Raw genomic sequence first — 25,459 nt, 5'->3', positions numbered from 1 at the left:
TCGTAGAACAGAGAAGACTTGCAAATTTATAGAAGTTTTAACTCTCTCTCACAGTTACACACATTCTTCAATCTATTCTTTTTATTTTTTTAATTATTATTTTATGTATATATTTTAATTAAAATGCTATAATTTATTTGTTCTATTTTTCTCGTTTTGAGATACAAGAATTTAAATATCAATGTCAATGAAAAACTTGCATTAAACAAAAATGTCAATAGAAAAAAAAAACTCAATTTTAGAAAATATTTTTACCTTTATTTTGTTTCGTATCAATACACAAAATGATAAATAGAGAGCTACGTCCATATCTTAATTTTTCTAAAAGAAAATGGTATCTTAATTAAGAAACAACTATATTTCTTATTAGTTAATTCAAATAATTTTGTACTTAAAAAAATCAAATAATTTTCACTATTTTTTTCTATGTTATTTAATTTTCAGAATTATCGTTAACCATTTTTATATAAATGTATCTTATACATTGCGACTAAAAAATAGTTAATTATAACCTATTTAACTACTAGTAAAATTTCATTTCATGATTTAAATAATTTTAATCAGTTGCTTTAACTTTTATGATATTTCTATTTTTATCTTCAAATCGATATTTCTATAAAATTGAGATGTCTACCGGCCACACGGACCGAACCATTTTTTCTCTTTACTCTTTTTATCTTACAACTTTTCTTTTAATAATTAGTTTTTATGCGTTGATTTTCTTTTAACTGAAGTGAGTCAAAGTGACTATCATTTTTTTTTTCAATTTCAATTTATTCTAAAACTTTCCCTTTATTTATTTTTATTTTTATTATTATTATTTTTTTCAGAATTTCATCCCTCGCTCCACTCCAACAAAGCCGCCGCCCCCCACCGGTGCACCGTAGCCGTTGTCGCCGCCACGAGAATAACGCAGCCGCCGTGCCGCCACCGCCGTACTGCAACCACTTGGAAGTCACTGCCATGGTCGAGAAAGCTCCGTCGTCAACGGAGGTCGCGGCAAAGGACAAAAGACGCAAGAGAAAGAGACCGAAGAAAAATCTTCTATCAACAGATGCGGAAGAATCGGAACTTCGAAATCCAGTGAATGGTGAAGAAGAAAGAGAAGGAGATGCTGAAGGTGAAGTATCAGAGGCGAAAGTGAAAGAAGAAAAGAAGAAGAAGAGGAAGACGAAAACGAAGAAGAAGGGTGAGTTGGAGGAAAGACATGATCAAAATGCTAACAATGATGAGGGAGCGCATGATGTGGAAGGGGAAGAGGAGAAGGATGAGCAGAAAAGCAACGACAAAAAGAAGGTTAAGACTGGTGGATCGGGAATTATGAGTACCGTTTCATTTGATTCGCTTGAGTTGTCGGAGAAAACTCTCCGGGCGATTAAGGACATGAGATTTGAGCACATGACTCAGGTGAGATTCCTGCTTGGTCGATTTAGTGCCATATTTGCGAGAATTTGTAGTTTTCTGATGCGAGAATTTGTACAATCTACTTCTTGGCGTTGTTTAGTAGCTTAAATTTCATTTCAATTAAGGGAAGAACTTCTGCTAATAATTATTTATCCTGAAATATGCTTGTTGCAAGTACTATTTTGAGGTCATGAACGGGAATCCTGAAAAACATTTATGCGCGTAAACTCGTTGTATGCAGTGCTTTGATGTTGGCTACCCTCGAATATGTGTTGGAGTTCTTTTAATGAATTTTGCGCTGGTTGGAACATTCATTTTCATTTTCTTAGATGGTTATATTTTAGTAGCAATCTTATATATGGACTTGCATGTTCTCAATTCTTCCTGACATTGTGAATGCAGATTCAAGCCAGAGCAATTCCGCCTTTTCTGATTGGCAAAGATGTTCTTGGCGCCGCAAGAACTGGTTCTGGGAAAACACTTGCCTTTATTATACCAGCTGTGGAGCTGCTGCATCACATCAGCTTCACTCCTCGTAATGGAACTGGTGTTATTGTTATTTGCCCAACAAGGGAGCTTGCAATGCAGGTTGGAAAATTTTTCCTTGGCACGCATTTCTCTTTTAATATTAGTGCTGAAGGAGCTGCAAGTATTATTTTTTCTAAAATACCTGCTCCAGTTTGTATTAATTAAAAAATAAGTGTAATTTCATAAAGATGAAATAGTACACATAGCTATAGGGGCTCAAAAATGTAAATTTTCCCACGACTCAGGACCAACTCCCTAGATTTATCTTCAACAATTATATTTTTCTAGGAAGGAAACAAGAATTTCATTGATGATTTAGAAGTTCCTAGAAAGAAAATAAAAATCTCCCTTTAAGCACACTGCAGAAAGCAACCCACAAAAATAAAATCCATTGAAGAATATTATGAATGCCCCTCTTAGAACAAAAAAGGGAAAAAAAAGGATGTTTCTATGCTAAAAGGATTGCCCAAAAAAGCAAAGTCAAACGTGCTTTTAGTACTCACAAGAAGAAGCTTGATCATTTTTTTTTTTTTGAGAAGAAACAGATTTCATTAATGTAATGAAATAGAATAGATGTACAAAAGGGGAAGATCTCAAACCAATGGAGTTACAAAAAAGCTCTCCAATTGGTTAATAGAGAGACAAAGCTATAGTGCTTAAAGATGGGGAACATTTGCACCATGAAACAACCAAAGACACTATAGATTCAAAAAGACTGCCAGTAGGTTGCTCCCTTCCATGGAAAATCCGGCGGTTTCTTTCCAACCATGTCGACCAGAGCAGAGCCCTAACAAAATGCTTCCACAGGGTTTTTGCTTCACTGTTGAAGGGGTGTTCCACTAGTGTGGAGGATAGAAATTTCCATGGAAGAAGCTTGATCATTAAGAACCTTTTTCTTGTTGTTTCCCTTCAACCTTCCATCTCATCTCTTGATATTGTTACTGACCGACCATTTTTAATGATTCAGACACATGATGTGGCAAAAGAGCTTCTCAAATATCATTCACAGACACTTGGCCTTGTTACCGGTGGTTCTAGCAGACAAGCTGAGGCTGATCGTATTACAAAGGGAGTCAATCTATTAGTTGCAACCCCTGGTCGACTTCTTGACCATCTTCAACATACCAAGAATTTTGTATATAAGAATTTGAAGGTGATGTGATCTATTTCTCATTTTCCTGGTACTATTGATGTATTTTGGTGAAAATATTTTCATCTTCTACTGTGGAAAGAATGGATTATTGATGTATATAAAAAATTAGTGTTATGGCCTTGTTGCTTCCAAAATATTGTCCGCTTCTCATGTGCTCTGTTATTTCTTGTTTCTTTTAACCTCGGTTTTTTGGAAAAGAAACTATTTCATTGATAATAGGCTCATATATCAATTAAATCGGGTTTTATGATTAACGGGTAAAGAATGTCAAATTTTCATTTCTATTCTTAGTGACTTGAATTCCCATATTGTCACTCAGGAAATGTTTGGTTATTTACTTGTACGTCATCCTGAATCTTATAAACGTGTCATGACATTCTTTTCCCTCTGAACTTCAACTGCAGTGCCTCATAATTGATGAAGCAGACAGGATATTGGAAACCAATTTTGAGGAGGAAATGAAACAAATTATAAAGATCCTACCAAAGGTGAAATTGATCGTAGTTGCTGCCTTTTGCGATATTATAATTCAGTTTTTTTTTTTTCAAAACTGTAGTGTTAATTATTACATGTTGCCAGATAACCTCTTATGCCTTAGCAAATGGGGTTGAAGTAGTTAGGGTAGGGGTGCGTTATTGTTAATATTATTATTTATGGTGGTGGTCATTATTTTCCTTGTGAATGTAATGTGTAATCTTATTGTAGTGTAATTTGCATCTAACTTGCAGAATAGGCAGACTGCTTTGTTCTCAGCAACCCAAACACAAAAGGTTTGTGTATTGCATTCAACTCTTATACTTCTTAGTTCTTATCCCCTTGTGTTTTCTTCTTTCTTCTTTTCTACCATCGCTGTATATACTATTATCACTTTATGAACTTCTATTTCTTTGTTCATGTTGATTGATATCAGTTTACTCCCTCCCCACTGATCCTCCGAAAAAAAAAAAAAACAGGTCGAAGATCTTGTCCGCTTGTCATTTCAGTCAACTCCTATTTATATTGATGTGGACGATGGGAGAACAAAGGTAAAATAATCTACTGTTACATATATATTTATATTGTATATTTTTCCCTGCGTTTGGTTTATTGTATGACATATCTATATCTGTTGTTGTAGGTCACCAATGAGGGGCTGCAACAAGGTTATTGTGTTGTGCCCAGTGCTAAAAGATTCATTCTTCTATATTCCTTCTTGAAGAGAAATTTATCTAAGAAAGTTATGGTCTTCTTCTCGTCTTGTAACTCGGTAAAGTTTCACGCCGACCTTCTTAGATACATTAAGGTCGATTGCTTGGATATTCATGGAAAGCAAAAGCAGCAGAAGAGAACTTCTACCTTCTTTGCCTTCAACAAGGCTGAGACAGGGATCCTACTATGTACTGATGTTGCTGCACGTGGACTTGACATTCCTGCTGTCGTAAGTTATCTTAACTTTTAGTTTTGTCAATGCATTTCTCCAAATGAAAACAATTAAACAAGCGGAAAAAAAACCGTAAAAAAATGGAAATAATTAAAGTCGTATTACCTTGGTGTTTATATTATCTTACAAATCATGATAACAGTTATTTTTCGTACGTGATTGGATGGAAATAGCTACACTGTGCCACGTTCTTCTTATATTTTTGGCTTGATACGCGGGACTATATTTTAGCTTTGAGGTTCTTGGATAGTGGAAGTGTTCATACACACCACCGTTTGGATCTCATTAAATGAGCTTCTATTCCGTTAGCATAACCCTGAAAAAATGAAGAAAAGAACTAAATTTGTTTAAAGATTTCAATTATTATAGATTAGATAACATTTGTATTTACTTCATAGCTGGCATCTAGAATCTGCTTTCATAGTGGATCATCGTATTGAAAAATGCTCTTCTTAAAATTACTGAGACAAAGCATAATAATGGTGTTACATGTATCAAAACCATTTAACTCAATATGTGTGCTTCAATGTTTGCCCTTTGTATTTCGCAGGATTGGATTGTGCAATATGATCCTCCAGATGAACCCAAGGTGCGTGCTACTCCTTAATTGCGTTCACATCTCATTTAGTATCCTTGTAATTCACTTACATTTATTTCTTTTAGGAATATATTCACAGAGTTGGTCGAACAGCTAGAGGTGAAGGTAGCAAAGGAAATGCCCTACTTTTCTTGATTCCCGAAGAGCTTCAATTTCTTCGCTATCTGAAGGTCCGGTATTTGCCCTAAAAATTTATGTTGAATTGTATGCACTGTTGGTGTCATGTTACCTTCTTCTGAAGGGTTAAGTATTATCTGAGGAAGGGCAGAAACAAACAAGACTCAGAAGTCCATAGTTTTGTTAATGTCAAGCATGATATTTTAAACTCGTGCTCTTTAACCGAGCTCGATTGTTCATAGGGACTTGTTTTCATGTGGGGGATTAAAATGGTTTCACTAACATTCTGCCCTTTATAATCTCAAGTATTCTTCACGTTTAATTGTCAGGCAGCAAAAGTTCCCGTCAAAGAGTATGAGTTCAGTGACAAGAAACTAGCCAACGTGCAGTCTCATCTGATAGGTTCTTTTTATCCTCTTTCAGCCACAAACTCATATGAAATATCAAACAACTAATCCTGTGATTCCATTGATTCTAATCGTGGACTATCTTGAATGATGCAGGAGAAGCTTGTAGGCAGTAACTATTATTTGAACAAGTCGGCCAAGGATGCTTACAGATCCTATTTATTATCTTACAATTCACACTCCATGAAAGACATTTTTAATGTTCACCGCCTCGATCTGCAGGTACTGATTAATTTCTTGTCATATATTCCATTACAATTTCCAGTCAGGATTCAGTGGTGAAATCTTGGCATGCATGCTTATTGAAGTAATCTGTGTTTGTATGTACATCACTAGTAAAATCTGGAATTTGGTGTATGTTCACTTGTCACCTTAAAATTGTATGTGAACACGACAGGCTATTGCAGCTTCCTTCTGCTTTTCCAACCCTCCAAAGGTGAACCTTAGCATTGACAGCAGTGCCTCGAAATTCAGGAAGAAAACGCATAAAGTCGAAGGGAACGACAGGAATAGGTTCAGTGAAAGCAACCTTATGGGAGGAATGACAATGTCGAGAAGGATGAGAGACAATTTGTAAGATACTAGCTGTGAACTGATCTATGAATTGACTTTGTTCAAATTTCATAGTTGAGAAAATTATTATCCAGTCCTTAGTGATTCATTTATGTGCTGGTGTGTTCCTAAATTAGTCTGGTACCCAGATGCGATTTTGTATCCCAATATTCATAGCATAGGAAAAATTTTGAATATGTCAATTTAGTCTATCTCATGTTATAATAATTTAATTATTTGTGACTTTTTATTAACGTTAAATCAATTATTATTTGACTTAACCTAAGCGAATTTCAACTAGTTAAGCATCGATCTTCAACTAAAAGTTCGTAAGTTCAAATCTCTGTCTCCAGTTGTATTTAAAAAAAAAAACTTTTATAAGATGAATTGAAGGGATGTTGTAGTTGATTATTTATTGATTAAAATAAATTTGTGGAAAATTATTAAAATTTTAAAAGGAGACATTTCACATACCTAAATTTAAATATCCCGATCCATATACGCCCAAACCATCTCATTACTTATTCAACAAAATAATAATAATTATTATTATTATATTGGTCTTTTTTTTTAATTAATAACAAAGTCTGCATTTTCTCTTTTTCTTTTTTACCAAAAAAAAATGTCAGTGGTATTTGAATCCAGTGCTCTCACCCGAACCAGAACTAGAGTATGGTGCCTTAGACCACTTTACCATCCTGGCCATATATTCTGCATTTATTTGTTAATTAGATATTTAATATAATTAAAATTGGTTGCCAAAAATATATTACTTAACTGACTCGATATATGTGAATTAGTTTTTTTTTTTGAGAAGACGTTATTAGTTGATTAATGATATATCATAATCTAGTTGATGTCGTAGATAAATAAGACTACATTAGCGAATAATAACAGATTAACAGATGATATCATGTATTTAGTTATATTTTTACTTTTTAAATATAAAAAATAGTTAATCAATGTGTAGAGCAGTAAATCTATGATTGATACCAGTAAATTAATCATAGATAGAAGTTAATTAGTGATTGAATGTAAAATTCATAAACAAAAATTAGCCTGGAACAATTAGTTTAGAAGACATCAGCATAACTATTACTTTATCTTCTTAAAAACGAGAGGTTCAAATCCAAAAAAAAAAGTTAAATGATTGTATATATTATCATTTCATTCAGTTGAATAACGTGGTTCTTTGACTAAGATCAAACCCTCCAAAAGGCCTGATTTGTACTTTTCAAGCATAATATGGTGAAGGAAAATCAAACCCGTCTCGATGACGAATAACACAACGAAATTCATTACGACTAAGAAAATGTACAAGATTATTTTACCTTGAATTCCAGGGGAGGATGACTTGAATTCAAGTTTGTGTCAGTCTTCTGAAGCAGGTGGATTGAATAGAGATGTAGTTTTAAGATAGAAGTTTCCCTGCAGTGACTGTTCAAGAGAAAGCCATGAGAGTCTTAGAAAGAGGCCATCTGATAGAACAAGGAAACGTGATTGATATCTCATGTTCAGGGTCATCGACGCGTGTTTCCCGATGAAGATGTAAGTGTTTTATGAAAGATAAATCCACCCTCGAGCTGCTCAACTACGCCATGCCGAAGATAGTTCAGAGTCAACATCTTCTTCCCACCAAGTGGCAGCCTGCAAAAGGAGATATCATGAGTTACAAAACTATCTCCAACAAAGCCTGCCACAGTTTAAGGATTATTTTACTAAAAGAATGCACATATAACTGAATAAAAAACATAGACAGCAAAATAGGATGTGCAGATTTCTCCTTAAACTGCTGGTAGGTTAGCTCCATTGGTTTGATAATAATTTCGTTCTTAGTTTTCTGTTTTTAAAAGTTATGTTTGCTTCCTCACAACTTAAACACATTTGAGTTCTAAGCCAAATTTCAAAACGTTTTTAAAAGCTATTTTTGTTACTTTTCAAACTTTGGCTTAGATTACAAAAATATTAAAAAATGGTAGATAACGAACCAAAGAAACTCGGAGGTGATAGTAGTATTTATAAGCTTAATTTTCAAAAACATAAATAAAAAAACAAAATGGGCATCAAATGTGCATGAAGATTAACATTAGCAATAAGTTAACACCATATAGGTATAAGACAAATATCGAAAGGAAACCTTGTAGCCTCTGCGGAGAAATTCTAATGAGCTTCCTTGTTCCTCCTGTAGTCCAAGGACCCTTAATAGCTCATCTTTTGTCTAAATAACAAGCAACAGTTAGTCCAAAAACATCAGACAAATGGTTAATAGCTAAAACTAAAAGTACTGCTGTTTCTATACATACTTCACCAAGGGTGAACCTTGTCTCACTCTCTGCAATGCAAGCATAAGAATTATCTGCTTGTTTTAGCATCACTTGCCAAGGCCCTATTATGAAGGATGAAAAGATATAGAGATATAAAGATCACATGTTCCATAATCCATATCCATGAGAACAGATTTTTATGTGAAAATCCAGAGTGGAAAAGATTAGCTACTAAAACTTAAGTGTGCAGTGAACTGATTTAGGACCGATAAAGACATCGAGAAAACCAAAGAACAAAATTCTCTAACAGGCAGTTCGATAAAATAGTATACACACCAGGGTATAGACGAAACAGTGCTCCACTGTAATTAACAATATAAGGTGCTATTGCTACTGTCTTGGTACCCCTCCCCCCAAAGAGAACAAAGAGTAGAGAATTTAGTCAACAAATATAAGAATATAATTAAACAAGGATACCAAGATGAGATCCAAAACCTTAGAGTACTCTCTGATTCGAATATAGAACACTGGGATGAACTGAGAGAGAAATCGATGGTGCAAATCTTTGGGAGGGAATCCCAGTAAGCCCAAGTCTGCACTGTGAATTTTGAAACTTCTGATCAGTAGTTGCAAATATGAACCCAATATCTATCAATAATGGATGAGAAGGAGGACCATTACCGCAAGGTTTCAAGTTCTAGATTAAAAAGCAGGGTGGGTGTTGACGAAGCAAAAGTTTCCTGCACATCCCAAAATGAGTCACCTAATGGTGTAAAGACAGAAACCAATTGCAATAAGCCACGTGAAATTAACTTTAAAACATAACGTATTGTGTGTGGAAATGCCACTTAGAAAGTCATGAATAGATCTTAATTAGTACTTCCACACCCCAATATGCAAGTTGCTCAGAAAGAAAGACAAAAGGTATTATATAACCATCGATGCCACCATGAAGAATGGCATGATGGCACAAACAGTTCTGTCCTCCACAATATCAGTATTCAGTAGATAGCTGAATCATAATCAGTAGGAGGAATAAATTTTCAGATTTTTTTTTAATTTTTTAATAATTTGTGCTCGAGAAGACAAACTGAAATGAGAACATTATAACCATTTTGAGAAGAAAAAGATGTAACTTTTAGTCAGAAGCTAAATCAAGGTAGGCAACGGGTTCAAAAGTTGCTATCTTGCAATTATCATAGACATCATACCACATACTTCTCTATCAAAGCAAGTTCACGCGTGCTACAATTAATAAATATGTACAGTGATGGAGGGTCAGTAGATGTCCAACGACCTGTGATTCAGATGGATTGTAAAGAGTGAGAAATCATTAAATGATAATGGTAATCTTAGAAAGAAGCAGGTAATGAAATAAAAGATAACAATATAACATATAACATAGGACTGAAGGAAAAAAACATATGATTGAAGAAGAAAAAACAAGTTTATATCCACAAAAGTGAAGTGGAATACATAGGAAGAGGCAGGTCCTTTAAGTTTCTAAACAGTTTCCTCATATAATGATTAAATCAAGTTAATCACTCTTTTCTTTTCTAGTCAGTCCTTCTTTTCTTTCCCTTTGACTCTTTCTTCTTTTTCCTGTCATTTCACTTTTCTGCATCAAGTTTATTACTGTCTATGAATATAAATTGCAGTCTTGCCGTAATGGTTCAGGTCATTAAGATATGTCATATATTTGCACAATGCATTTAGTAGCGAAATATACGGCCATGACACGCACAAAATAAAAAATAAAAAATAAAAAAGAGAGAGAAGACAAGAATGTTTCTAACAGATCAAAATCAAGGGATCTGTTAGACCCATGTGTATATAACCAACCTGCATTCTCATCTTCAAAATCAAAATCAAGGGTGTTTCTAACAGATCTAAAGAAGGATGTGACAGGTCCAGCAGGCACATCATCCAGGGAACTTACAGTTATTCCATCAATCTGAACGATCAGAAGGGAAAAATAATATCAAATGAGCACATAAAATGGAGACCAAGATCTAAATTGTCTGGATAAGCATGCTATTGATTAACCACATCATTTATTACCAGTAATAATGGTGCATCATCAGATATCACAAATTTATTTATTTATATCTAAAATACACTACCGATCTATAAAATATTTGGTAGCTAGAACATCCAAAGTAAGTGGCATCAATTTTGAATTCATGACCTGATCTAAGTACCTCTGATAGTATTCAACACTGCTCGCCTTTATTCACTAAATGTTTCTCGTAATATCTAAGCTGAAACATTAGACTTTTGCCTTTTCTTTATGGCCGAAGCCACAAACTAATAAAGGGCCCCATAATGGTGTGAACAAATAAAAAAGCCCTTAAATGAAGCAGTTGTGGCTTTGGGATGGATGCTTTTTTCACTGTCTTTTGGAAGGTTTGACTTGAGACAAATAGAAGAATTTTTGATGGAGTAGATAGGTTTTTTTGCAGATCTTGTGATGTCCCTCTTCTTGGAGTGCTATTTCCAAATCCTCCAGACCTCCATAATTATTTCTCCTACTTCATAATTGCCAACCATCGCTATAAATTATAATATCTTCACTTGGTTTTCATCTTCCCTCACTTTTGGTACTCTTCTATTGTTAACGAAATGTTTTGCTTCTTACCAAAAAAAGTCAAGCAGTTGTGATCTGCATTAGACAAAAAATAAATACAAGTTTATAATAGTTAACTTGTTACCGAGTCAAGAGCTGTTTTGAATAGCTGTGAAGCTCTACGCTTCTCTGGCTTATCTGGAAACACCTAATGTCATCACACGAGATTTTAACGGCTGCACATACTTGAGAAGAGGTTTGCTGGTAATACAAATTTATATAATTGCTTACAATGCAAGATCTAGTTCCTCTATTTTCTTGAAGATTCCTTGCAACAGCCAGGGCAAGTTGAATATTGGCATCGATGAACTCATCTGAAGATCCCTTGACATATTTAGAAATATCCTCAAATCAAATGAACATGTGCTATCAACAATCCAGAATATAGAAAAGAACCTAAACTAACATGGCTTGGAATGTAACCACCAACACATCAACTGTCAAATCTCAGGTGAGAATTTCATTTAATGGTAACCTTTTACTCCCAAAATTCATTTCAGCTGTTTTCGCAGCAAGGAATATTATATTTTATGTTCACAACTTGCTCACACGAGAAATATGCAAACATAAATTCTTTGGACACATTATAAAATGGCCCTATGTTGACTGAGTTCATGAATTCAGGTCAACAACAACAGACAGTATGAGCTGCTAGGTTGTTAAATTCACGATTAGCTACTAAATAAGTAAATATGCAATCAGATCTGGTTTCCCTTCTTTTCTTTGAGGTTCGTTGCAAGCTGATTATTTGCATCAATGAAATCATCTAAGGATCCCTTTACGTACGTATAAATATCCTCAACACAAAAAAGAATGCGGTATCAACAATACATAATATGCAAAAATCTAAACTACATGATTCAAATGATAATCTGCAACACGTTGAGGTCGTTTATATATGTAAGCAAAAAATGCCTAGATGGAGAATATTTTCATAAATGAAAGAAAGAAAAGATAACGTTATGAGCAACGAATTTCATTAAAAACATGTAGGAGAAAGATACCTTATACGAGGAAATGTTGCTAGGCAGGGGACTGATGAATGTAGGAAACCCCACCAGACAAAAAAAAAACGAAATAATAAAACAAGGGTTAGAAAATAATGAAAAATCCACTCAAATGACTAATAAATTCTCAAACTAAAATTTACACACAGAAATTTGAACCTTACATTCCAGAATAAACTACGTTTCGACGCTAGAGCGAAGGATATTGTTACTTTCTTGTAAGCTTCAAAGACATTAAAAACCAATTCACTTATACAGACTACGCTAAGAATCTTAATTACCACATTCAATTTCTCTGCGAAAAGAAAACCCCAAAATAGAATCCACCAGATTACTTTACCAAATGCACCGATTAGCAATACTCGGGGCGGGGGGATTGAAAGAAACGAAGACAAACGTACTGCATGGTAGTATTAACCCTAATGCTAAGTAAAAGATTGTCGGAATGAGTAGTATCTCTCACAAGAAAGAGCAAGATAGTGCTGAAAATCAATAATTTTGTCACTTCAAATCCCACAATATTTTCCTCTCAGCTCCATCCCAACCAAACGCCACAATGCAAGAATTTAAAGAAACCATCAATATTCATATAGAAAGCGAGATATTACGGAAAATCAATCTCCACGCGGATCTTTCCATCTTCCAGAGCATAGGCAAGCGAATTCGCGGCATCGGAGACTAGAACCTCGTAGGTTTTAGGCTTATAAACCGGGACTCCAGCCTTAGGATCGGAACGCTGAGTAACCGGTGCAGCTCGTTCTTTATCAGTGCAGTGTATCCTAAAGCAAAATCTCGAACTCGCGAAAGTTTGAGCGGCAGATAAACTGGATGGAGTACAACGCCGTAGAGCACTGAAGGAAGAAGAAGAAAGTGGAGAGAGGAGAAATTTGTTTCGGATTAGAGAGGGACTGTGCAGTGGTGAGGAGAGAAACGCCATGATCGCCATGGCTAAGCTCTAAGAGTTCTCAGTTGAAGTTCAGTCGCCGGTCGTTTGGATGAGATGATAACGAACTTGAAGACAGCAAGCAGTCTACGACTTTCGCGCGGGTCCTCCTACATTCTCAAATATTTGCATTGACCCCTTCAACTTCTCGAAATTGCAATTGAGACACGGACCGGAATTGACTATTTTTTATTTTAAAATATATTTCAAACAATTAATAAACTATATTTAAAAATGTCAGAAGTGGGATTTGAACCCACGCCCTCTCACGAAGACCAGAACTTGAGTCTGGCGCCTTAGACCACTCGGCCATCCTGACCTTTGATTGTAATTTGACATATAATAATATATAATGTTAACATAAAATATCATAAATATAAATTCCAATAATAGAGATTTTTAACTATCTAAAAGGTATAAAATACTTGTTTATTAATTTAATTTTTAATATAAATATTTTTATTGCCATGATTTTTTAAGAATATCTATAATATTAACATTTTATCTAATATATAGAAATGTATTATATTATTGATAATACATCAAAAATTAATCAAACTTTACTCGTTTAAAAATTAAATATTGATATTGTATTATCCTGTCCTATTTTTATGAACTTCCCTTTTTAATTTTAAGAAGTTATTAGATATCTAACATGAACATAACTCGACAGTAAAAACATATATCTCTTTTTGTTGAAGTCGGAGATGTAAATCCCCGCACACAACACACCCTATATTTAATGTACTATAAAAAATGTTCTATAAAATTTATTAGTTAATAGAAGTATAACTCAAGTATAATATATATGTAAAATATAGTACCATTGTAAGTTTGCTTTTAAAATGTAAAAATATAGGGACCATTTGGCTGCCAGTTTTTGGTAGATTTTTTTTTTTTTTTTTTTGAGAAAAAAAGTGATTAGTGCTTCTAATTTTCAAGCTAAGTTGAAATTATTTGTAGACTTGTTATTTTCAAATGAATAACAATTTCAGTAATTCTTGAAAGCAAGGTAAAAGAAATCAAAGAAAAATAACTTTGACCAAACAGAACATATACAATTACCTCTCTTCTTCAATGCTTTGATATACAGTTACAACTGATGGTAACAGAAGGGGAACAAAATGAAAGAACACCATCAAGATGATATAAACAGAAATCTATGATGTCAACTCACTAAAAAGCAAGAGCTAGAGGCACTTCAAAACTCTGTATGGCCCTTTTAACCGTGCCCATATCGATGTCGATTAGTCGTCCTGTCGCTGATGAAACCGTGATGCATCTCTTTGACTCGGCATCGGGAACAAATAGTTTTGCTTTCTCATCAGAGGAAAACAAAGCAATGCTGCAAACAGAATGGCACCACAGACACATGTCAAGGACAGTTCCTTTTTAAACTTCTAGCAAATGGAAGATTTTAAGGTCAGGAAGCAAACTACTGAGTTCATGTGAAAGAGAAACAAATCAAGACCTCGGTTTTTCGCGAGCAATGGCGAGTTGGATAGCAGCTGTGTTGGTGGCTATTAGACCAGCCGAGTCGTTAATGAGAGCAGCTAGCTGCAGATGGCAGTTAAGAATGGTGTGGTGAGATCATTGACTTTCATCAACTGATTTAACTGTTAGGTGTTAATTCCCTTTCTTTCTTATTCAAGATCGTTCTTCTGCATCCATCTTTTTTGATACTTAAAGAAGATGATGGATCATCATCAATACCTGTCCCGGGGTTGTGATAAATAAGATGCCAGCATCATCCCCGACCTCTTCCTCGACATTCTCTCTTTCTTTTTCATGTGGGATGACAAAAACTGGTTTGAATCCCCTGTTTTTAGATTCAATAACAAAGTGTTATCATCAGAAAAAGAGTGAAAGGAGAAGCAGAATCATGTTACTTTTAATTACCTTCAGGTTATAAGTAAGGAACTGACATAATATCTACCTTATAGTACTGGCTATTTCAGCCCAGGCTTGAATGGGCAGCAAGCTATCAGTATCACCTTTGGACTGCATTGAGGCTTTGGAATCTGATTCGATCCCATGAATCACAATATATTTTCCTTTCTCAGCACCTGCTTTCTTATACTTCTCCTCTACAACCTCCTTCAGTTTTCTCGAAATCAAAACTTTGAGCGGAGGAACAGGATGCCTAGGAACGCTGCGAAATGGCCTCCCCAACCAATCAACCATTTGATGATACCTAAATCATGGAAATTAGCCTTCAAGACATGAAAAGAAGTAATAATTTGAGCTAGCTATTTCTCTTTAGTTCTTCAGTTTTAACTTTTCACTTAGAAACTACTTCTTGTTATCATGATAAAAGCCGTACCTCACTCATTTACTGGTAAAACGTACTCCACATATCAAGTAAGATTAGACGAATAATCTAATGTTTATGAATTTAGAACTTTAAACTATGCACTAAACCTAAAAACTTGGTATATACCAAACCTAAAAGCTTATACCAATAAGTTACGGTATATTTGATCTTTTATACGCATTATCGTTGCCCTCCTTCATGAGTTTGAAAATTATCATGATACCAACTATCAATATTAATTGGAAAGAAAATGACATCACAAAGAATTACTTTATACTATATAAAACTAACATCAAATATGTTAAATGTTAAATCACCTAATGAACCTAAAAGTTTAAATTTAGGGTAAATTTAATCATTCATAAGATATCTAATACTCCTCTCATTTGTGGGCTTGAAAATTTGCAAAAGGCCCAACAAGTCGAAATCAATATTAAACGAGAAGGAGATGACAACCCAAGGGTTCGAACACAGAACCTCCTACTCTGATACCATCTTAAGCATTTTTTTTTTGTTTTTTTTTTTTATATCCATGTGTCCGGCCAGCTTGCGGCCTTCCCTCTAAGCCCTTTGCTATTTACATTGGCCCTTATTGACCACTAGGTCATCCCATAATGGTTACCATCTTAAGCATATTAAATCACCCAAAAACTTAAATTGATGGATTCAGGCGAGGGCTTTCGAATCAAAGCATGGGCATCTGCAACTAAGAGGGAAAGAGTATATAAGATTCTTTTTGATGAATTCTTAGCAAAAACATAAAATATCCTCACATGTTGAACCCTCCCTCAGAAAGATTGGAGCTATCTGGTTTAAATGTTTCAGACAAGAAAAGCCCTGCTCCAGCAGCATTCACATCTGGGTAAATGTAGCTCACTCTATCTCTGGCTGTTGTCATAAACAAAAACACTGCATGCCCAACCCCTGCTAGCTTGGTTGACAAGACCATGTCATAGTACCTACTCTGCAACAAAAACAAGTTGCAGCACTCAAATCAGTCCCAATTTCCTTGAGAAATTTTCTAGTACTACAGTAATACATATTCTTTCCATTCACAATTTGACACATCCTCGTCAAGTAATGTGTTATTTTATTTAAGGAACCCCACACCTCTCTTGAATGCTATTGACATGAAAGTATTTTCATTATTTTAAGCTATCAACTTAAGTTTTTGGATTCATTGGTAATTTTATCATGTTTAAAATTGTATTAGAGCGCTTTTGGGTCCATCTGTGATTTAACATGCTACCATTGTACTGAAATTTTTCTAATTTCTTCGACCATCACAAGACAGGAGTCAGAGGAAAAGAAAAAAGCCATTAATGTCCATTAATATCTAAGTTAAAGAAGCTCAATCCCTAGAACCCGGCTTCAATTTCAATTTTCAAGGTCAGATGTTGCAGAGGAGATGAACCAACCTTGAGCAATCCAACCATGTCAGTGTACTCTGCTGGTTCAGGAAAATAATCATCCGGGTCGTAGACATTAGACCATCTCACATTCTTGTTTAGTTCATAAGTCTGTTTTCCCCTGGCCGAAGCCACCACGTCTATCTGGACTCCCGGGTACCGATCCTTGAGCAATTGAATGGCCGGAAAGAAGAGTAAGTTCTCGTAGACGCCGCCGGAGATCACGCAGCAGCACCGCCGGACATCTCCCCGGAGTTTCAGACCCAGAGAAGCGATCTCCACCATGTAGCCCTGAGGAAATTTCAAGAACCCATAGGGATTATTGGGGTTGTCGGGCGGCCGAGGGTCCTCCTCCTGCTTGCCGTCGGCGAAGAGAGAGCCGTATTCCATGTCCGGATCGTCTCCGTCGTCGAAAGGATCGAACCATGGGTTCTTTTTGGCAGTGGGGATGTGAGATTTTGGTGGTGATGGGGTAGTGGAGAGAGGAGAAATGTCGGGTGGGGCTAGAAAGAGCGGCTTGGTGAAGTGGGTTGAAGGAGAAGAAGGTGGGGAGGCTGAGCTTGGGAGAAATGGCGGGAGGGATTTGGTGGGTAGAGAAGAAGTAGCCATGGCCATGGATTGTAGCTCTTCTGAGTAAGCTTTTTGGTGGGTTTGAATTGAATTTCCATACCGTTTGCTATCAGGCCATGTGATCTTCAGAATGTGTGGAAGAAGGTTGGATAAGACTTTGCACTTCCACCCCTCTGCCGATTTTTTTTTTTTTTTTTTTAATCTCTAAAGCTACAATTTGATCCCCATCTTTAGAAACATATCCTCAAGGGAGAATTTAATGATTAAATAAAAACCTGTCATCAAATTTAGAGACTAAAATTGTATTAAATATTCTACCCGTAACATTTTAAAATTTTATCCGGTGAATAGCAGAAATCATATATTGTTGATATATTAGACTAAACATCTGAATAAAAGTCAGATGAATTTTATTAGATTTTGTTTTTTTTTAATTCATGGATATGTTAAACACCATTCTTAAAATTTTGGGATTAAATATATAATTTAACTAAAAGATATGGATTAAACATGATTCTATAATGAGTAATTAGCAAAATTAGATTTTGTGAGATTGGGTAGGACAATAAATCTAGTCAAACAGTAAGGTCACATGGGTTAAAACAATGACTAAAGTGTAATGGTTGAGGTGTGAAATTTGAATGAAGTTGATATGTCTTTCTTGAGTTGTAAGGTATTAGGGTTTGATGGTTGAATAAATGCATTTTGTGATCAACTAGTGATAATTGCAAAGTTTTTTCTTTTAAGGAAAAGGGTTCTTGAGTTCTCAATAATATTGATTTGAGTTTTGAATTCTCAAAAGGTATGCTTTTAACTTCTGAGTTTTTGGTAATAGGTTTAAAAATTCATCCACTAACGAATTTCTTAAATCATCAAAAGAAATGGAAATGGATGGAGCCAAAACAATAGAAGAGAATGAAGAAGAAATTAAAAAAAATGTTTGGGTGTTGTAGGGGCTTATTGGTCGAGAGCATAAAAATGTGGCGTTGTCATGAAATTGAAGGTTAAAAAAAGGTGCATGCGAATGTCAATTGACGCTGCATGGTCGTAGCGTATGTGATATTTTTTCTTTAAATATGTTTTTTCGTCTAGGTTTTGTTAAGCTGTGTATTAGAATTTGATTTGTGTAGTTGCACAATAATAGAGGTGACTGAGTCAGTGAGTTGGCAGTAGGAGGAGATCGAGATCTCAAGTTGTAGTGTATCGTCAATAACTAATTCTCATGAGTATTTGGTGAGGTTTATCATTCATGTATTCTTAGGATCGTAGTGTTGTAATTCCTAGAAGCTAGGGGACTTTTGTCGAAGTCTATAGAATTGAGAGATTGTTGTATGTCCATTGTACCAAACCTATCATAGTAGAACCCGCTTGTCACAGAATATTGGACATGACTCTTTCTTGTGAACCAATATAAATTATTTGTGTCGTTTTCGTATCTATATATTCTCTTAGTGTGTGGTTGGAACATAATTTTACGGGGTGAAATGGGAAAATAAGGTCACATTGGTTAAAACAATAACTAAAGTACAAGGGTTGATGTGTTAAATTTGAATGAAGTTGACCTGTCTTTCTTGAGTTGTAAGGGGTTAGGATTTATGATGGTTGAATCAATGCATTTTGTGATCAACTAGTGATAATTGCAGAGTTTTTTCTTTTTAAGGAAAAATATTCCATTGGACCTAATAAGATTGATTTGATTTCTAAATTTTGAAAATGTATACTTTAACTTGAATTTTTAGTAAATCTTCAAATGAAACGTGTTAAATCTCAAGTAAAAAATATATTTAGTTCTTGTAGCTTTTACTAGCAATGATTTAGTCTTTGAACTTTAATTTGTAATGATTTAGTCTCTATAGTTTAAAATTTGCAACGATTTAGTCCCTATCCTGAAAAATCTTATCAAAATTAAGTGTCAAGTTTTATCATATAACAATTTAATCTTTGTAATTAATAAACATTGTTGGTCCTGTATTAGTTTTATCAATCTATATATAATAAACTAAACAAAAAAAATCATGATAAAAACTAAATTTTTACGAACTTTAAATTGTAAGGACTAAATTGTTACATGTAAAAGTTCGGTGGCTAAATTGTTACCAATTTGAAAGTATAAAGACTAAATCGTTACTTTAACTAACGTAAATGGACCAAAAGTGTTTTTTAACCAAAATAGTCGCATAGCATATACATATATATATATATAGACACACACTCTCATCTTTAAATTTGACAAGATAAGTAATCTGGTTTGATACTTATTATATATTATTGATTTAAAATGTATATAAATTATTTAAAAAATGTATTTATTTTTTAGGATATAATAAAAATGTAATGAAATGTGATGATTGGTATCTTTGAATTCTTAAAGCATTCTTAATTATATGTAATTATAGCATATCACAATATGATATAGATATATTACCATAATTATGTACGAGATAGCTTTATTACTTTTGTAAATATAATTTTTAGATGAAAATAAAATTTTTTAGTTTTCTAAAATATTTTTTTAATTAACATATATTTGGGAAAAGATCAACCATCAACTTTATTATCGAAAGATCAACCATCAACTTAATCGACAAAAATAATAAATTTAGTCCATGAACTTTAATTTGTAATAATTTAATTCCTATACTTTTAAATTGGCAACAGTTTAATCCCGAACTTTTACATGTATTTTGGTTAGGTTTCTTATTTATAAATTTTTTTTAGTACAATATCTAGGGGTGGGGGATTGAACGCACACCATCTTCTTTGGAGATTATGCCAATTACCACTAAGTTATGTTCGTTTTGACTTCTTATTTATAAACTAAAGAAAAACAATTGTTTAAAAAAATTCTTATGGTGAATTTTTTTGTCAAGCAAAAATTTAATTTAATATTCTTAGTTTTTATGAACATTTTGCTTTGACAAATTTTTTATAACGATTGTTTTTTCTTAATTTCTTTATCAAATAATTAAAAATGTGTTTTTACCAATCAAGTAATTCAAAATATAATTGATAAAATTTTTGAATAGTTATCTTGTAAAAAAGTGTGAAAATTAAATATCAATAAAACACCCTGCAAATATATACTTTTTTTTTCTGGAAAGGGAAAAAAGGAAACTTCACTAAAAATAAGAGTGGTTGATTTTGGCTTCATTACACAGCTAATTAATTTGGGCATGACAGCTAAATAAAAATAGTTTGATATTAATTTACCAAACACGTTACTTCTTTTATTCTTTAAACTAAAATTTACTTCATAGTTGACGACAATTATTTAAGAAGTTAAATTAAACAAAATTGAATTCATTGGGCAGTTTTTCATCTTCTCTTTCTTTCTTTTTTTTTTTTCGTCGTCGTCGTCGTGGTACACTTGATTTTAGTATTTCTCTCTAATATTTCATTTATCCTATACTTAAAGATTATCCATGTATAAGAATTATTATTAACAAATTTCAAATAAAAACATGGTGTAAATTGATTAACTTGTCAAAGTTTAGAGTACATGCGGATTGAAATCTCACGACCTTCTAGAAGAATTCAAATTACTACCGATTACTTTTATGTGATTTGATTTTCCCCCATAACCATTGAAGTTTTAACAGACATGAGAGAGAAATGCAAGAAAATATAAATTTTGGAAAATTAGGTGGGTAGCAAAAATCTTTTATGTATTTTAAAATATGCGAATTATTTTTAATATTTTCAAATATATAAAAATTTTCACTTATATCAAATACTCGTATCAACAGTATATCAGACACTCATATAAATAATATATTATACATATTGCATATACACTCATATTAGTAGTATATCATAGATATATATCATTTGATTAAAGTTATCATTTTAAAATTAGACCTCCGTATATACAAGAAAGTGTTATATTTGAAAAAACTAAATGTAGTTACTATTTTGCTAAATTTACCAAATTTTTTTACCATATTTGCGGGTGCATTTTTTTAATATCAAAGAGTTATCCAAATTTGAAGTGTCATCAGACTGGCCGGTGAGCATCTACTTATTTCTTTGAGAAAAATACGTTTCATTGAGTGACGATCTATCTTGTGCTAACTACAGAGTAGATAAGTTTTTAGGAAATAATGAAGTGTTAATTTTTTTAACCGCGGGTCAAAACTAAGTATTATTTTATTTCTATAAAATTAGACAAATATCACCCAGCTCAACGCTCCCCCCACCCCACCGATTCCTACGTGGCAGTTTACGACTGGTCTGTTATTTTCAATTTCTCTCTCTCGATTCGTTGCTTTCTCCAGCAGGAAGGTCTCTCTCTCTCTCAACCCTCGAAAAAATTTTATCCCACTTTCCCATATTTTCCGTCTCTCTCTCTCTAGATTCTCTCTCTTGTTTCTCTTTTGATTTTCATACTCACAAACACAATCATGGCCGTTCCGAAAATTTCATCATCCACTTCCAGATAAGTGTTTCGCCCTTTGCTTTGAGCTCCTTTTTGTTCATCAATGTGGCTCCATTTTCCGGTCCCACCTAGGGTTCTGTTCTCTCACCTCACTCCCCAAACCCTACTGTTCAAACCCAATGAACTACACCCATTCTTTCTCATTTCTTTAATCTGAATCCAATCCCCAATTTGCCGAATTTTTTCATTGAAATATGTCAGGCCCTCCCAGAATCCGGTCGATGAATGTGGCGGATTCCGACTCCCGGCCGGTTCTTGGGCCTACCGGAAACAAAGCCCGACCTGTCGAGCCCAGAAAACCTGGTGGGAAGCCATTGAAGAAGCTTGAAAAGCCTCACCAGGAGGCTGAATCGAAGGACAAGAGGGTGCCATTGTCGCCGCCTCAATGCGTCTCGGTGCCATCGGTTCTGAGGCAGCAGGACCGCCACCAGGCGATTCTCAATCTCTCGATGAATGCGTCGTGTTCTTCCGATGCGTCGTCTGATTCGTTCAATAGCCGGGCGTCTAGCGCGAGAGGTACGAGGCAGCGCGGTCCCAATTTGAGGAGAAAGCAAAGTACGGTAAAGAGGGCTGAAAAGGCCGTTGAAAAGGTTGGCGTTGAAAGTGTGGTGGTGGTGGTGGATACAGTTGCTGGTTTAGAGCCAAAAAAACGATGTGCTTGGGTAACACCTAATACAGGTACAATGTGTTTAAATTTCTTGAATCTGCTTGTTCATTATGCTGGAACCATTTTTTCCTTTTGTTTCTGTTAGCTAAATGAGTTCAGGTGAAAATGGGTGTTCTTATGTTGACAGCATTGCTCTTTATTCAGAGATGAACAGTGTTGAGTTGAAATCTTCTGTTTAAGTACATGAAGGAATGAAGAACTGCAGTAATAAAATTTTGAGTTTGAATAAGCAATGTACAATTAGATCTTCGATTTAGGTCTAGTGAGTCATAATTTGCGGTTGACTCTAGCAGAGTATTTGCTATTCTGATCACTTATTTTCACTTATCTGGGAGTAGTCGATTCTCATTTCATTCTTCTTCCACCTCCTGCTATCTGATACGGCTCTTTATTACTGACTGTGCCCTGTACACTCAAAGAGAAATCATTGGGAATGGCGGCCATACTGTAGTTGCCACTTGCATGACTGTTACAAAATGTATAGTCCAAAAATCATTTTTTGATCCCTCAACTATGGGAATGGATTAGATGGCTGAATAATTTGCCACACCCTAGTGACCCTTCTCTACTTTTTATCTTCATCCTTACTGATGTGATATATTGTAGGTAATTTCAAACTGAAATCAATAATTGAAGGGGCTGATTTATGTGCTAGGTGTTTCTAGATTGTCTGTTGTCTTAGTTCAACTGTAATTTAGCCGTAAGTTACCTTTTCATTTTTGAAGAGTGGTCGTAATATCAACACTGAATCTTCTTTATCTTCCAAACTTTGTTAAGTCCTTTATTTATCAAGCTTTCATATAATCATATTACAATATTTGTTCACAATGGTTGGCAAAATATAGTTCGTGACTAGCAGAGGCTCTAGTTGTTGTAAAAGATACGATACGGGAATTATTTTATGTTTGTGAGAATTATTCACATATTTTCCCTCAACGCCTAACAATGTCAAGGTTGTACTCAGAAGGGTAAATTTTACTATCTTGTCTTTGTCTCTATCTTCTCTCTAATATAAGTCCATCCCCCTTCCCCCCCCAAAACAAAGAATTCATCTTGTCTCGATCTTCTTATTGACTATTCCAGCTTTTACACTTTTATCTTTTTTTTTTTGTCCATGGATTTTGTATCTAGTTTTGTATTGAGCAAATTTGGTTGCAATGTCAAATGTAATGTGCACCACGTAATATGTTGCTGGTTACTGCTGAAATGGCATATGCTTTACTCGATGCTCCCTTTTACATTCAGACTTTATAGTTTTAACTTCCATCTTTCTAAGACTTATCAAGTTATGTTGAGGCTCTAAAGCATGATTGCTTTTCTTCGTGCACCAGATCCATGTTATGCTGCTTTTCATGATGAAGAGTGGGGAGTACCTGTTCACGATGACAAGTATGTAACTATGTGATGAAGTTTCAGATTTTCTTCTTTCAATCCTTGCACTAAACTGCATTCAACTATTTCGATTTTTAACTTTAAAAAGATGAACATTTGTAGAAAATTGTTTGAACTGCTCTGCCTATCGGGTGCTTTGGCTGAACTTACATGGCCTGCTATCCTTAACAAAAGACATCTATTTAGGTATTACTTTACTTCCGAGTTCATTGTTTTTTCACATTATCATAGTACATGGCTTTTGCTGACTAATAATTATGCTATTTCCAATATTTCGTTGTTTTTTGAATTTTGACATAACCCTGTATAACGTGTGTACTTAAAGGGAAATCTTTTTGGACTTTGACCCAAATGCTGTTTCAAAATTAAACGAGAAAAAGATGGTTGCAGCTGGAAGTGCTGCTACCTCTTTACTGTCAGAACTTAAGGTGCGAGCTATCATTGAAAATGGTCGTCAAATGTGCAAGGTAGTTGCTAGATTCCTCTAGTCAAATTGTTTATTTATTCATTATGTTGCATAAAACGGACATATGGTCTATTTGAATCTGAAATGCGCTCTATTTGAGAACTCATGTGTCTATTCTCAAACCAATCTAAGAAGAGAGAGATGAGAGAAGAAAAGTCTTTAACTCTTATATTTGCCTCCTTTCCATTGTGCTGCAGGTAATCGATGAATTTGGTTCCTTCGACGTGTACATTTGGAACTTTGTCAACCACAAACCGATCATCAGTCAGTTTCGGTACCCACGCCAGGTCCCCGATAAGACCTCAAAAGCAGAGGTGATTAGCAAGGATCTCGTTAAGAGAGGGTTTCGTAGCGTGGGACCGACAGTCATCTATACATTCATGCAGGTGGCAGGGTTAACCAACGACCATCTCATCAGTTGCTTTAGGTTTCCAGAATGTATAGAGACAGCAGAGAGAGGAGAAAAGGATGGTGAAATCAAGCCTATTATTAACGAGAAAATACCAGAGGCTCTGAAAAACTTGGAACTATAAAGAAGCCATGGTCGCCTTTGGACCTTGCCTCAGTGTAATTAGCTACCAGAGTCCTTTCCTTTTTTTTTCTTCTTTTTTTCTTTTCTTCTGTAATGGCTTGTAAATTCCATGATGGGATATCTGCCACTTCCTCGGATGAGGTAAATTCTAGCAATGTTTTTGTGTATAAACTGACTCTCAGCTACAGAAGACAGCCTAGAATCAGTTCTGTTAGTTTACTACTTCAAGCATGTGGTTGGTTATTGCATTTAGAACCATGAGTTCTTGTTGTTAATATTCATTTATAGCTTGATTTTTGTACTATTAGGCGACGTTTGGATCGTTTTCTGCTATACAAGCTCGATACGACGAGGTGCAGAATGAGGATGAAGAAGGCTGAAGATAGTCCAAATGATGGTAGATTAATGTTCAAAGGTAGCAATTATTTGAGTTTACGGAGGCATGAAAACTTTGATATATTTGCTTTTCAGGATAAATTTTCATCTTATTCTATTGCTATTCCTTTACCATCATTGCAAAAGGAAAGGAGAACCTCTCTTATGAGTCTCCTTTTATATGTTGAAAGATAAAAAGGGGCTAACTTAAGAGCAATTTTCAAAAATAGTTTTCTAGTTTTGAAAGAAAATTTAGTGAAAATCTATTTTGTTTTTACTT

General features: G+C 34.6%; 4 protein-coding genes and 1 non-coding gene across 6 annotated transcripts; 2 read left to right on the top strand and 3 right to left on the bottom strand.

Annotated features, from left to right (window-relative positions):
• Positions 1-819: 819 nt before the first annotated feature.
• On the top strand, positions 820-6,433 carry LOC111021550 (ATP-dependent RNA helicase HAS1-like). The gene is given in 13 exon segments (XM_088117323.1): positions 820-1,407; positions 1,807-1,992; positions 2,900-3,085; positions 3,490-3,573; positions 3,814-3,855; positions 4,039-4,110; positions 4,203-4,502; positions 5,056-5,094; positions 5,169-5,273; positions 5,550-5,618; positions 5,724-5,849; positions 6,025-6,151; positions 6,154-6,433. Coding segments are annotated over 13 exon segments (1,839 nt in total). The 5' UTR covers positions 820-963; the 3' UTR covers positions 6,213-6,433.
• Positions 6,434-7,307: 874 nt separating this feature from the next.
• LPA3 (Low PSII Accumulation 3) lies at positions 7,308-13,099 on the bottom strand. 2 transcript variants are annotated; one of them, XM_022294298.1, is made up of 12 exons: positions 12,685-13,097; positions 12,074-12,104; positions 11,301-11,393; positions 11,155-11,217; positions 10,286-10,397; positions 9,655-9,740; positions 9,125-9,183; positions 8,939-9,041; positions 8,780-8,840; positions 8,483-8,565; positions 8,317-8,397; positions 7,308-7,826 (listed from the first exon to the last, which is right to left on the bottom strand). In XM_022294298.1, the coding sequence occupies exons 1-12, from the start codon at positions 13,020-13,022 to the stop codon at positions 7,767-7,769; spliced, it is 1,170 nt and encodes a 389-aa protein (XP_022149990.1). In that variant the 5' UTR covers positions 13,023-13,097; the 3' UTR covers positions 7,308-7,766. The 2 variants fall into 2 exon arrangements, with proteins under 2 accessions (XP_022149990.1, XP_022149999.1); XM_022294307.2 differs by lacking the exons at positions 11,155-11,217; positions 11,301-11,393 and having other exon boundaries at positions 12,685-13,099.
• A 155-nt stretch (positions 13,100-13,254) lies between these two features.
• Positions 13,255-13,338, bottom strand: TRNAL-CAA (transfer RNA leucine (anticodon CAA)). Its single transcript has one exon. It is a non-coding gene; the product is annotated as a tRNA-Leu (tRNA).
• Positions 13,339-14,056: 718 nt separating this feature from the next.
• Positions 14,057-17,482, bottom strand: PNSB1 (NDH-dependent cyclic electron flow 1). The gene is made up of 6 exons (XM_022289309.2): positions 16,752-17,482; positions 16,107-16,297; positions 14,956-15,213; positions 14,733-14,838; positions 14,491-14,576; positions 14,057-14,364 (listed from the first exon to the last, which is right to left on the bottom strand). The coding sequence occupies exons 1-6, from the start codon at positions 17,355-17,357 to the stop codon at positions 14,196-14,198; spliced, it is 1,416 nt and encodes a 471-aa protein (XP_022145001.1). The 5' UTR covers positions 17,358-17,482; the 3' UTR covers positions 14,057-14,195.
• Positions 17,483-21,600: 4,118 nt separating this feature from the next.
• Positions 21,601-25,059, top strand: LOC111022341 (DNA glycosylase superfamily protein). Its single transcript, XM_022299510.2, has 5 exons — positions 21,601-22,425; positions 23,746-23,803; positions 23,909-23,992; positions 24,132-24,273; positions 24,470-25,059. Exons 1-5 carry the CDS (start codon positions 21,942-21,944, stop codon positions 24,803-24,805), a joined length of 1,104 nt encoding a protein of 367 aa, XP_022155202.1. The 5' UTR covers positions 21,601-21,941; the 3' UTR covers positions 24,806-25,059.
• Positions 25,060-25,459: the final 400 nt, after the last annotated feature.

The sequence above is a fragment of the Momordica charantia genome (assembly GCF_013281855.1).
Source record: "Momordica charantia cultivar OHB3-1 chromosome 9 unlocalized genomic scaffold, Mcharantia_2.0 BLBB01000009.1, whole genome shotgun sequence".
Classification (NCBI taxonomy): Eukaryota; Viridiplantae; Streptophyta; class Magnoliopsida; order Cucurbitales; family Cucurbitaceae; genus Momordica; species Momordica charantia.
This window is presented reverse-complemented; position numbering and strand designations above follow the sequence as displayed.